Source organism: Onychomys torridus, chromosome 10, assembly GCF_903995425.1.
Source record: "Onychomys torridus chromosome 10, mOncTor1.1, whole genome shotgun sequence".
Lineage (NCBI taxonomy): Eukaryota > Metazoa > Chordata > Mammalia > Rodentia > Cricetidae > Onychomys > Onychomys torridus.
The window spans coordinates 14091274-14105506 of NC_050452.1; the positions used below are offsets into that span (position 1 = coordinate 14091274).

At 40.6% G+C, this 14233-nt stretch overlaps 1 protein-coding gene and 1 pseudogene across 2 annotated transcripts in view; both read left to right on the forward strand.

Moving 5' to 3' along the window:
* Window positions 1-14233, forward strand: part of Plek (pleckstrin) — a 61703-nt gene that overhangs the window by 39260 nt on the left and 8210 nt on the right. The window contains exons 8-11 of one of the 2 annotated variants that reach the window (XM_036201701.1): window positions 2532-2615; window positions 2762-2824; window positions 9031-9100; window positions 11368-11500. In XM_036201701.1, coding sequence (XP_036057594.1) covers window positions 2532-2615; window positions 2762-2824; window positions 9031-9100; window positions 11368-11500 — 350 coding nt within the window. Of the gene's footprint in view, window positions 1-2531; window positions 2616-2761; window positions 2825-9030; window positions 9101-11367; window positions 12712-14233 lie in introns of those variants that run through there. The other variant, XM_036201702.1, reaches the window with a different exon arrangement.
* Window positions 4192-4954, forward strand: LOC118592215 (annotated as a pseudogene).

The window sequence follows — 14233 nt, forward strand, 5'->3', positions numbered from 1 at the left end:
GGAAAGGCAATGGCTTTATTTGAAGAGACAGTGCAGAGATGCTACAAGGAAGTGGCAAGCTGGGTGGACTGGAGTCCAAGGACACTGGTTATTGTTTATAGCCTCTTTTCATGGAGTCCAGAGGAGGATGTGTTAGTTTCTAGGGAGTTTAGTCAGGGTGGTCTCAGGTATGTAAATTTTTCTTTATTGCATGTATTTTAGCCATATCACATCTAAATTTAATCAAATTAATTCAAAGTTATAGACATAAGAATATAAAGGATTTTTCCCTAAAAGTTTACTTTATTGCACATGAACCCAAAATTTGTTCGAGTTGCTTTTGTTTCCTGCCTCTAGTTCCCACATCCATTTCGGGACAGGTTTGAATAGATAGATGTGGTGTTTGTGAAGCTCTGGGCAGGTGAGAATCCCAGGATGCCAAGTGCATTGTAAGGAAAGAGGTGTGTGTGTGTGTGTGTGTGTGTGTGTATGTGTGTGTGTGTGTGTGTGTGTGTGTGTGTAGCCCAAGCCAAGTAGAGTCTGGGTTGCCGAGTTTTCCTTACACTTGTCTGCCCCAATCTTTTAGCTCTCAAGGAACCATGGTTCATATCAGAATCACTTAGGAGAAAATTTTAAAAAATCTTTATAGTCTTCAGAGTATCAACTCTCCTACCATTGATGATGGTAGCTTGCCAAGGTTAACCTGAAGAGAAATCAAAACATCAGAAAAAATACCTGTGTTGCACACTCCACAGGTGGGAAGTAGCTGCCTAACTGGAAAACTGTGTTCTCCTTCCCATTCCCCACTTTTATCTCAAGAGAATATTCATAGTTGACAAATAGAACAAGCACAGGATGGATGAATGGGTTATATTCAGTCTAATTCCTTTTGTATAATTTTTCTATTGTAACAGTGAACGGAATACCTTGGTCACATATAGAGTCTGCAGGGGGAAGGACAATGTATTAATATGCTTTTCCTGTTTGTACAGAATTCAACACTCATTTTTTTTTTTGCTCTGTGATAAACAATAAGCACTTGTCAAATGAACAAAGTCAACTCTAATGGATAACTGATAGAGCAGATAATTCAGATATGGTTGTTAGAAAACCCAGGTGTGCATACATTCTTGAAGTCCTTCAGAAAGGTGATCAGACACTTATAATAAACTTTTTAATAAGCCACGTTGTGATGTTGGAGAAGGCTTTGAGAGAATATGGCAGCTGTTCAAGGTTGGCTGACCCACCAGCTTAGGATACTTTGGTGGTCACTTAATAATTGCACACGACAGCATGGCTTTCAAGGTTTCCAATAAAGAAGAAATTGTGTGAGGCAACTTATGTGCTCAGATCTCATGGGCAGTGTTATTAAGGCAAAGAAAACACCCATATTTGTAGAAGCTGATGGATCTCAGAAGTCATTTTGAGGTGGGGAGATGGCTTACCACTTAAGAACACTCACTGCCCTTGCAGAGAGCTGGGGTTCAGCTCCCAGCACTCACACGGAGGCTAACAGACATCTCTAACACCAGTTTCAGGATACCCAATGTCTTATGACACCAGGAGTCACCTAGCACACACATGGTGCACATACATACATACATGTAGGAATGAGAACCTGTGTTCTATCACCAGAACTAATGTAAAAAATTTGGCATGGCACACACTTGTAATCCCCATACTAGATAGACAAAGACAAGCAAATTGCTGGGGCTTTTTTTGGCTGCCTATCCCACTTTTTTTGACAAGCTCTAGATCCTAACAAGAGCCACTGTATCAGAAAACAAGTTGGACAGCCAGTGAGGAATGGCACTTGAGGTTGACTGCTGACCTTCACATACACACACATGAACCTGCATGGGCATACATGCATGTGCACATATGTACATGCACATACACACATGTGTGCACACACACAGGTAAAGACACACACACATGTATATGTATCTATCTATCTATCTATCTATCTATCTATCTATCTATCTATCTATCTAAATCTATATCTATCTATCTATCTATCTATCTATCTATCTATCTATCTATCTATAGAGAGAGACAGACAGACAGACAGAGACAGACAGAAAGACAGCAAGCAGACATCTTTATTCTGCTTTGTTTGATAGCTCATGTCTACAATTACATATCTCTCATTTAATTCTTTTGAAATCCATTATTTATATCTAGGGTTTTATTTGGATTTTGTAATAGTCTATTTCCATGTGGATCATAAACTTCTCAAAAAACAGGACCAAATGTCTTTAACCAAGTTATATGCCCAGCACTGCCAAATATGTCACATATGCTGTACCACTGCACAGAATTTTGAAGTTGGAAGACAGTGTAGAAGTAATTTAATTTATCCATGTGATTCAACAGCATCTGTTTTATTAATTGGCCTTGGTGCTCTTTCCCTGACAAAGACGGGGGGCCAGGACTTAGTAATTCACCATGGCATTCTTTTATCCTGTATCTCAGCAGACTTCCTACTTGGACACTGCATGCACAGAGTGATGCCAGCAACTCATCCTTCCTTTCCTCATTCCTTGATACAGGGGCACAGGAGGAAGAACTGGAAAGTGAGGAAGTTCGTTCTGAGAGAAGACCCGGCCTACCTGCATTACTATGACCCTGCTGGGGTGAGGTCATGTGGTTGAGAAGTCCATTCCAACAGAAGCTTTGCAGTGGTGACGAGCTGGGGCCACATCCCCCTGTTTTGATGCCTTTCGTTTTCACTCTTTCCTTCCTGCTCTCTGTTACACTGTTCTGCCGCCTCCCACCACAGTGTCGGAGCTCTTGTGCCTCTTGGACCAGCAAAAACTCAGCAGGGGGAGAGCACCAGGGTAGTGTATGTATTCAGTTAACTCAGTATAGCTTTCGTCCCGTTTGAGATATATGTTATTACCTTAATCTCTCTCAGCACTCACACTGTGGGTTTCACTGTGAAATTTTCCCACCTGTATCTGCTGACTTTCTTCTACCCCACTGCCCTCTCTTTTCCCTTTTGTCACACCCATGTGATTCATCCTTCCTTTGAATGGTCCTCTGCTTTCATGCCATGTACCGTCTTCCGCACCCACCTCCCGTCCTTCCCTTGTGTCTCTTCCCCCTTATTTGCAGTCCCCATTCCGCTTTCTAACTTGTTGATTGGAGAGAAGATGAGGACTATTTGTCTTTCTGAGTCTGGATAATCTTGCTTTAACAAAATGGTCTATAGTTCCATCCATTTTCCTACAAATGTCAATGTTTTGTTATTTTTATGTCTGTATATGTGATACATTTTAGTTACCCATCCATCTAATCCAACTTCTAGGTTGAATTAGAGACCCTCTACATTGCTTTAAGCAGTGACTGCCTTAGTTTACAGCCTTACTAACAGTATGTAAGTTCATTTCCTTCCCTATCCTTGCCAATAGTTACTATTTTTTTTTAAATGACAGCCATTCTGACGGGTGAAATAGAATTTCAATATGACTTTGATTTGTCTTTCTCTGATGGTCAAGGACACTGAACACTTTTCCAATTATTTACTGACTGATCATATTTCTTCTTTTGAGAACTACTTTTTTTCACTAGCCTAATTTTTAAGCTGATGATTTGTTTTCCTTGGTATTTTATTTAGGGGTTCTTCATCTGTTTCAGATATTAATGTTTGGTTTAGAGCTGGCAAGGAGTTTCTTCCGTTCTGCAGGCTGTCTCTTCACTCTGCTGATTTTAGTCCTCTGATGTGGAGAAGGTTTTCCATTTCCTGCATTCTGTTTGTCAGTTCTTGTTCTTTTCTTTGCTGTTGTAATCCTTTCCTGGAGTCATATTCCTAAGCAACATCTTGAAATGGTTCACCTATGCTGTTTCAGAATTTACATTAAGATCTTTTATCCATTCTGAGTTGATTTTGTGCAGAGAAAGAGCTTTGAATTTAGTTTCAGATTTTTTTTTTTTTTATGAGCACTGTTGGTTGAAAACGCCATCTTTTTTTGAATGTGTGCTTTTGGCATCTTCGTTTAAAAGTGTTTAAAAGATTCCCTGGCTAAAACATTTCTTGGTTCTCTGTGTATCCATTATTTGAGCTAATCCCGTTTTGGTCATTATGGCTTTAGTCCATTTGGAGAACTTGATGCCTACTCCATTGTTGTTTCTGTCTAGAATTGTTTAGGATTTTCAGTCTTTTTGTATTTCCATGTGAATTTTAGGGTTTCCCCCCTAATTTTCTGAAGAATGTTGTTGGGACCCTTACCTTCTGGTGTGTCTGGTCTCCCTGCTAATGTTGCTGCCGGAGGTAAGACTAGATCATCTGTGTGTTGGTACACAGAAAAAAGGAAATATTAATTGAACAGGAGGAGGATGGTACCGGAGACAGATTTCCAGCATCAAGCACTCTGGAGGACTGAAGAAAGCTTTTGATCAAGACAGTGTCAAGCTGTCTACCTACTACCAAAGGCAGAGAATGGAAAGAGTCTTCACTGTATTGGCTGTCTGGTCTAACCTATACAGGATAGGCATTCCTCTCAAAGTCTAGATATCACCAATGCCATGTTATTATTGCTCCAGATTCCAGCCAGGAATTCCAGATTCCAGGTTGGAATTTCATAAGAGATGACAGCTAGAACTGTGGCTGGGCTTCACATGAATGCCACTTAAAGGTCCTGGAAAACCAATTACAGAATGTACTCTTAAATAACAGAGGGCCTGTCCCCAACTTATGCCAGTTTTTCAGTGGACCCCAAAGGACATCAAGTTTTCTATTTTTGGACATTCCAGGGAAAATCACAGAGCTCTGATTTGTGCTTTGAAAAGTCCTGGAAAATACAAATCTGTGTCAGTGTTTGCTCAAATTTACCATCCAGTAATCTGCTCTTGGGGCAAACAAGCCTTTAAAGGACAGTTGAGAACAGACCAGAGTAAATGGAAGGGTAATGAGGCAGCCTGTCTGGTAAAACCCTATTCAGGTTCCCAGGCAGATATGTTTAAGAGCACTTGATGGGCTGTGAGAAGATGCATCTTCTCTATCTGTGGATCAAATGCTCTGTGTGTGTTGTTAAGACTATGTGAGCTAAGTTTAAGTCTGGATTTCCTCCTAGTTTGTATGACATTTCTATAGACAAGGGAGGAGAATTGAAGTCACTCACCACGATTAACCTTTATTCACCATTCATGTTTGCTTTACAAAATTGGGAGCCCGACAATTGGAAACATATATTTATAATTCTTACATATTCTTGATGAGTTTTCTCTTTATTAATATGTCATTTCTTTTAACTAAATTTGGTTTGGATTCTTTGTCAGATCCCATAGTAACCACAACAGCTTATTCTGGGCTGCCATTTGCTTGACTGATTGACTTGATCCTTTGAGTTTGAGCCTGTTGGTGCCTTTGCTAGTGATATGTGTTTCTTAGGGACAATAGAGAGCTGAATCTTGTTTGTTAATAGAGCCAGACAGTCTGTCTTTAAAGGTGAGTTGAGGCCACTTACAATTAAATTTATTCTTGAGAGGTGTTTATCCACTCCTGTAACTTTATTGGCTGTTTTTCTTATTGGTCACATCATTATGGGTTATTTTCTTTCACCCTTAGTAATAAGGGGCTTGCTGGCTTTCTTGGATTTTCTTTTCTTTATTCACCACATGAAGTTTATTCTTTCTGTGCTCTCAGGTAAGAATGTCTTTCTTCCTCTGTACCAGGCTTTTTCTTTTAGGCCACTAATCAGCTCCCAAATCATGACATAAAGACTTCTTATTAGGTATGAATGCTCAGCCTTCTCTTATGCTTGTTTCTTGGTAGCTCTTATAACTTAACCTGTTTCTTTTCATCTATGTATGTCTCAGACTTTATACCTTTTCTTTCTGTGTGTCCTACTTTTCCTGCTTCTTCCTGCCTGTTTGTTTGCTGCCTGGCTGGTTAATCCAGGAAGTCTCCATCTCTTTCTCCCTTGTTCTCTCCTTCCTTCTTCTGTTCTTGAGCCTCGATCTGTCCTCCTACTGATTCTCTCTGCCCACAAGCCTGGCCTAATTTTATCCTCATTTATACCCTCTCACGCATGTATTGGCGGGATTCATGTATGAAAATGGCTATTCTACCAAAAGTAAACTACAGACTCCATGAAGGTCCTATCAAAACACTGATGTCATTCTTCATAGAGCTAGAAAAAGTAATCCAAGAATTCATATGAAATCATGAAAGACCACAAATAGCCAAAGTTGTCCTAGGGGGAAAAAAACAAACAAACATGCTTAGAGGTATCATCACACCTCCTCTCAAATTATACAACAGAGCTGTAATGAGAAAGACATCCAGATACAGGCATAAAATAGATATTTAGACTAACGGAATGCAAGAGAGGACTCAGAAATAAACTAATAAAGCTACAGCCACCTGAATTTTGACAAAGGAACAAGAAACACGTTGTAGAAAAGAGATATGTCATTGAGCAAATGGTGCTGGCAAAAGCTGGCTATTTATGTGCAGAAGAATGGAATTAGAACCACATCTTTTACCTTGTGTGATAAAATTAACTGTATTAATTAAACACTGAAACTAATCATGGAAAAGAGGAAATGTACATCAAGGTATAGGTTTGGGCATGGCTTTCTGAGAGATCTCCAACAGCACATGAGCTAGATCCAAGAATCATCAGATGGGATGAAACTAAAATAAAAAAAAATATCTCTACACAGCAAAAGCAACTATGAGCAAAGCAAACAGATGGCCAGTGGGACAGAAGAAAGTATTTACTAACTGTACTTCAGATAGGTGATAAAATCCAGAATTTTCAAAGAACTGAAAAAATTAGACATGAAACCCTACCAATCAACAAACAAGTTAAAGAAATGCACAGATAATTTTCAAAAGAATAATTACAAATGGCCAATAAATATTTTTAAAAAGTGTTCAACAACCCTTGTGATTATAAAACTTCTTTGAGACACCACCTCACTCCACTCAGAGTAGCTATAGAGGAAAGGAACTTTTACTCAAGGATGATGGGAGTACAAACTAGTCCAGCCATTATGGAAATCAGCATGGAGTTTTCTCAAATAATTAAAAAGAGAACCATCATGTGGCCCAGCTATGTCACTCGCCAACATTCTTACGGGACTCCACACCCCACTACAGACATACTTGCACCTCCCTTCCAGTTTTTAATACTGTTTCTCTGCTCTCTTTTGTTACTATTGTGACTAAAATATGATGTGGCAAGTTTCTTCTCTGGGCATGTCAATGTTTAACCATAAGTGCCTGCTATGTTTGTATGCTTTTTCCTTTCTCTAGGTTTGTGCAACTTTCTGTTGTAATTTCATCAAGTAGATTATCTTTGGTTTCTATCACATCTCCTTCTGCTCCTTTGGTCTTATGACTGTATCCTGGAGTTCTTGGGCACTGTGTTCTGTTTGTTTGTTTATTTATTTATATTAATTGATGTTTGGATGTCACAGTCCCCAATCTTCTCCTCCATCCTTGATATTTTTTATTTTCTTGGTCAAACCCATTGGTGGTACTTGGTGCTCTAATTTTCATTTAGTTGATTTGGATTTTCATTTTCAACATCTCTGTTTGTTGTTGTTGTTCCTCAACATCCTCCTTTGTCACTCTTCAGTCTACATTGTTGGTTTTCTATTTTTCTGCTGTTTCCTTTGTGTCACTGAATTTCCTCCCCAGTCTTACACTGAATTCATCTGCTTGTGTGTAAACTATCCGAGGTCATTAATCATTTCACTAGTAAGTCTTCATCCAACATTGAACCTACTTCAGCATCTTTGAATTCAGTCTGTGAGAGGTTATTATGGTCTCTTGTAGGAGTCATATTGCTCTGTTTCTTGTGTTTCTGTGCTAGGATCTATGCATTTCTTGGCTTACATGTTGGTTGCACTAGGGGATTTTCTTATTGAGCAGCCTACAGTAGAGGGTATTACTGCCCACATCAGAGAAAACAAAGTGCTTTTGGACAAGGCTTGTGTGTGTGTGTGTGTGTGTGTGTGTGTGTGTGTGTGTGTGTGCCTGTGCGCTCTATAGACATATATGTGTACAGGTGTACATGACTGTAAACATGTGTGTCGAGATCAGAGGATAATGTCAGATGTTTCTCGATCACTCTTCAGTTTATTTCTTTGGGATGAGTTCTCTCCCTGAAACTAGAGTTCAGTTTTGTTGTGATTTTCTTCCTAGGCTGGAAGCTAACAAGCCCTAGCAATCCTCCTGTCTCTATGGGTTTGCATTATAGGTATGTGGGGGACATATATAGGTGTTGTATTTGTGCTGAGATCAAAACCTTGGTCCTCATACAAGTGCAGAAAGCCCTCTTAGCTGCTGAGCCATCTCTTTGGCCCTTGAGTAAGGCTTGGATTTCACCTCACCCACTTGTGTCTCCTATACTTTTCTCTCCCCCCTTTACCTGTTCTGTCACTACCACTGTGAATTTTCAAAGCTCTCCCTCCCCTTTGCTGTCAGAGTAATGTCTATTTTCTCTTGTTCTAATTTTCCCCTTTACTAGGTTGCAAGAAAGCAGCTTTTAGTCCATCATATTACCTCAAAGTAATATTTGGTATTTTTGTAGCAACTCATTTTGTCCAATTCTGTGCTCATGGTCTAATATATAAGAAAAGATAATTCATCTTCCAGGACAATTGGACAATCTCTCTAGGGTCAGCAAAGAAGAAGCTTTTTTTCCTCAACAGAAAGATCTGACTCAGAAGTAAAGAGAAGCTTATGTCAGCTGTTGGGATTGAGGCCTCGCTCTGCTCACACACAGTGTTCTTTGACTTACTCCTATGAGCGCTGAAATGCTATGTCAAAGACAAGAACAGGCAGTTCTTCAGTGGGGCATAATGACCTGAGCATTTCCACCTCCCTGACCCCTTTCCTAAAGATCTGAGTTCCATGTTGGCTTGCATCTTCTCATGCAGCTTGTAGCGGAGGGTGGATGTTCTGAAAAGGATTTTTTCATATCCTTCTGCTCTTACCTGACATGTACGTGACTGAGCTTGAGTGTCTGCAGCAAGAGGATGAGGCAAGTTCAACACTGTGTACACTGGAGACACAGCTGCCCTTCTCTCTTCCAGGGTGAAGATCCCCTGGGAGCAGTTCACTTGAGAGGCTGTGTGGTGACGTCAGTGGAGAGCAATCCCGATGGTAAGAATGAATTTCTGTGGGAGGGAAATGTGTCTACTGATACTTTACCCCTGTACACGACCAAGCTAATCAAATGGTCGTGAGGCACAAGCATGCATAAAGTTACTGTCTGAAAACTTCAAGGGGAGTGTCATTCCTTCCAAAGAGCTGGCCTGCCTTTCAAAACTTGGGAAATGGGGGTGACTTTGTGGATGCCTTGAGTGTGTCTCTGAACAATGCTAGAAAAATCCATCACTTCCAACCTGGCTTCCATGAAGAGCTTGATGGTATCTCCTGATGCTGCAGGTTTCCTTAAAGGAGATCATGTACTTATCCATATAGGGAAATGTTCGGCAATAAACAGAGTAACTATAAATGAGGCAAAATGCTTAGTGGAAAGAATACCTAGGTACAGTTTGCTAGGTCTGTGTGTCTCAGTCTGTAGTTGGAAGCTTTTCTGTGTCCTGCCCAGCTGGTCGTCGAGACAAATCTCTCTCACTTGCATCCCCCAAGTAAACACACAGAGGCTTATATTAATTATAACTGCTCAGCCATTAGCTCAGGCTTATTATTGACACTTAAATTAACCCATAATTCTTATCTATGTTTAGCCATGTGGCGTGGTACCTTTTTTCAGTTCTGCCTTGTCATCTTGCTTCCTCTGTGTCTGGCTGACGACTCCTGACTCAGCTTTCCTCTTTCCAGAATTCTCCTTGTCTGCTTATCCTGCCTATACTTCCTGCCTGGCTACTGGCCAGTCAGCATATTATTTGTCAACCAATCAGAGCAACACACATTCACAGCATACAGAATGATATTCTACAACACTCCCCTTTTTATGTCTAATCAAAAAGGAACATTTTAATTTTAACACAGTAAAATTATATATAATAGAACAGTAATCAAGCAAGAATTACAGTTACAGTATCTAGTCTATTTGTATTTGGCAAAATTAAAGAAAGTAGTTTATCATCTATCCTATATTTGTGAGTCTAAAGTTTCATATCTAATTTATCTTTAACCATGACTAAAGAAAACTATAATTGTAGCTATCTTCAACTACATCAAAGACTCCAGAAGGATATAATGTTACCTAAGTAAATAGGAAGAGCATTGTAAGCAACTTCCAAATATCTAGAACGACAGAAACAGCTGCCTGCCTGGACAGTCACCCCAAGTTTCTCTGCAACATTGGGGCAGCATATAGGCCTAGAGTCTCTCAGTCACTTTTCTCTGTGTCCTGTATAATGTCTGGCAGTTTCTTCTGTGAAGCAGAAACCTGAAGGATCATCTTGCCTTGCAAAGTTCAGTGGTCACCTTCCTATGGGTCCTGCATATCCAGTTTATGCAACATTAGTCTGCCACACAGTACACTGTGAGCATGCCACTCTGATGGATCTCAGTTCCTGCTCTGAAAATAAGGGGCTGCACCAGATGGTTTCTGTTCCCTTGTACTTGCATGCCTGATTGACATATGGGTTAACCACTTGGCTTCACTGCCTTGTCAGCTGCAGAGGACACACAGAGTCACCAAAGATGCACTTTTCACAACCCAAATCATGTTTTCTTTCTTTGTTCCCCACCCCCATCATTTATCAGACTATTTTTTTCTGTGTTGTTATAAAAATCATATTTTTGAACATGAAATTATAGAGAAAAATATGTAACAATTATCAAATTTCAACAGGCACCTCTTCACAATAATCTATTTGATGTGTACTTGTCTGTCTTGATACTCACATCTTAATAATTTATCTTGACGCAAATGAAGACAAGCCATTTAAAAGGGAGCATACCATGTGATCACTCTGGCTTCATCTTCACATTTTGGGTTGATTTGCCTTTTTCAGTTTTCATTAGGAGCTCAGACTTAGCTCTTAGTTTATACTATATTTACAAGACTAATGTTAAATCTGGCTTGGGTTCATTACATATATATGCTTGTGGATATAAATATATGTACATTTTAATATAATGTATATTGAGATTAGCTCTTAGCTTATATTATGAGCAAAACAAAGGTACTCAATAGATGCTATTGGTGTGCAAAGGCAAGAAATTTAGCTTCCTTTCACATTATGAAAGAAAATGTTTCTCCTTGAGTATTTTATGTGTTTCTTAATGATCATACTACATAGCTGTCTTTATAAATACTGAACGTTTCCTTAGGTAATGAATACGAATGCAGACTTTTCTTAGGACACCGAGGAACATTTCGTGCCTTGCAGAAGGAGGTAGACTGGCGAGTTTCTGGCGCCCACATGTTATTGTGCTTTCTCTCTCACCAGGTAAGAAGAGCGATGATGAGAACCTGTTTGAGATCATCACAGCAGACGAAGTTCATTATTACTTGCAGGCGGCCACTCCCAAGGAGCGTACTGAGTGGATCAAAGCTATCCAAGTGGCTTCACGGACTGGGAAGTAAGGACAATGGTCCAGTCATCATCCCCTCCTGAGGGAAGCACTTGTGTGGATAAATAAGCTGAGTCTATTACTTGTCCATGTCCATGACAGTTCAACCAGAAAGAAGCAGGAGTGAGAAGTGTGTCTCCATGTAACTAACCGTGTGCCACATGATGTTACCTGCACCGTTCATTCACTCTAGTCTCTCTACCCTGTCTGTCTCACAAGCCATACAATGAGCTATGAGATGAGGTGACATAGGCTTTCCAGGCCGTGGGGCCTCTTGTGGAAAATGAAGGCATGGACTAGGATATCTCTGAGGTCCTTGCTAGTTGAAAAAAAAAGCTAAATAGCAAATAAATACATAATGTCCTGTGATTATAATACCCATAGAAGTGAAAATGTCTCAAATTGTCCTACTGGCATCCTCTTTGGGCCAAGTTGTGGCTCATCTCTCATTACATGTGCCAGGTCTCAGACATTGTCTTTGAAACTGTTGCCAGGGTGTACTGAGAATACTGAGTGATTCTTTGTTCCCTGGTCATTTAGCTGTCTCTCTTGGTTGAGATTGTGTGTAGTAATGAGGCAGCATGCTTGCTTTCTTGTCTGCTCACTCAGACACTTCTCAAGAGCAGCTTTCTATCTTCAGGGACTTTCCACAGCCTTTGCTGTAGTATTTCCTGAAAAATGGACTCAAGAAAGCCAAGGGTAGCTGGGGGGTCTTCCAGGTGCTGCAGATGCTTACATCAAGGTCTGAAACTCTCTCTTGTGCTTTTCTGGAGCATTATGCATCACTTGTTACAACTAGAAGGCGGCCCCAAGCCCTTGAGTTTCTCTTGAGGCTTACAGAAAATTGGTTCATGTGGGGTCCTTGAAAGTGTGAGAGGCTTGGGCAGCTGTCTGGCTAGCATGTCTCTCTCATCTGCAGAGAGTGGACAGGACTGGGATGCAAGGCAAGCTGAATAGATGACAGACCTATGCAGTGTCAATACTGAGGGCCTGGAATCTATGCAGAGCTTGTGGTGCAGGCTGTCAAAGTCATGGAGATCCTACAAACCTCCCAATCTCAATACCACGTAGTTCCATAGTCTGAAGTGCACGCAGCTTCTATTTGGGCTCTGAAAGCTTCCTGGTCCTGTTCAAACTGGAAGCTCATTTGTAACTTTTCACTCCGACTAATCACTAATTACTCCTGTTCCAAAGTATAAAACAAAGTATTCATGCAAAAGAGTGGTTTTTCTTTTTAAAAAAATTAATAAAAAAATGATAATATTTATGTGCATGGGTGTTTTGCTTGCATGTATGTGTGCGCACCATGTGCCATGCTTGGTTCCTGTTGAGGCCAGACGAGGGTGTTGGATCCCCTGGTGCTGGAGCTGTGGGTGATTGAGCCCTCATGTGGGTGCTGGAATTGAACCCAGGTCCTCTGGAAGAACAGCCAGTGTTTTCAAACCCTGAGTCATCTTGCCAACCCTAGGAATGTTTCTATAATTCCAGGTTTAGTGCTGTGATCCCAGTATAGAAAGGAGAACATTCTTGCTGATCCTACCACGTCTCTTTTGCATGCTGTCAATTCCCCTGCAACAGTCATGGGGCTCTGCCCATTCCCAGGTTATTTTATCAATGGCCAAGAGACAAAGGACTATCCTTTTCTGTGACTCTTCAGCACATTGTCTTTGTAGACTACACCTAACAGTTTATTTACAGTCAGTCTTTAAATAATTATCAATATAGAGTCAGCATTATGTTTTGAAATACATAAGATTTAGCTCAGCATCTTTCAGGTATGATTGCCTCTCTTTAACTGCTCTCCCTTTATGCAATATAATTTCAGCTTCTGAATATTGCTTTACTTTATGTCTCAAATCATTTGCATACACTTTGTTTATAAAACAAAGCAGAAGTCAGGGACTGAAGACATGGCTCAGCAGTTAAGAGCACTTGCTGCTCTTGTAAAGGACTGGGGTTCAGTTCCCAGGTCCACACTGTGACTCACAACTGTCTGTAATTCCAGTTCCTGGGGATCCAACACCTTTTTCTGGCCTCCAGAGAAACTGCGGAAACGTGGAATACATGCATGCACACAGGCAAGCACTCATACACATAAAACAAAAATAAATAAATCTTTTTTTAAAAGTCAGTTTACTGTAGGGTATAACAAAAGCATACTCACACTGAAGATGAGGTTTAAGGACAAGGCAGAGTGTACTTCTTGTTTTTAACACATACCCCTCAACTCCAATCTTCAGACAAATGAAGGGACCCATGAAGTACACATAGCAGTTCCCTTCCTTAGGGCTGTAACCTGCTGCCAGCTCAACTCCACTGGACCCAGTGACTGTTTTCTCACGAGATTTCAGTTGCACTGAAATGCAGGTATGCAGCATGGACTGTAGCATTGTCAAGGCTTCCTAATGTAAGCAAGAGCCTTTTCTCGGGGAGAAGCCGTCTCCTGACAAAGCAGTTAACCAGGGAATAGGGAAATGTGCTATTCCTATCTGAACCACTGTTTGGCTTACACATAAAGCTCAGATCCTGTTGGACATGATGATAAGATAACAGACGTGACTTGAGCTCTGTCAACATAGCCACTGCCCTCACCGGGTGTGTGTGAAGGGTGTGGAGGCTCATGATTCTTCTTGCAGGACAGCTGATGCTGGCAAGAAAGACTGACCAGTTTTTTTACTCGGTTTTCCAACTTAAAGTGAGAGAAAAACAGGTTGCTTGATTACAAACCATAGAGGGATTAGG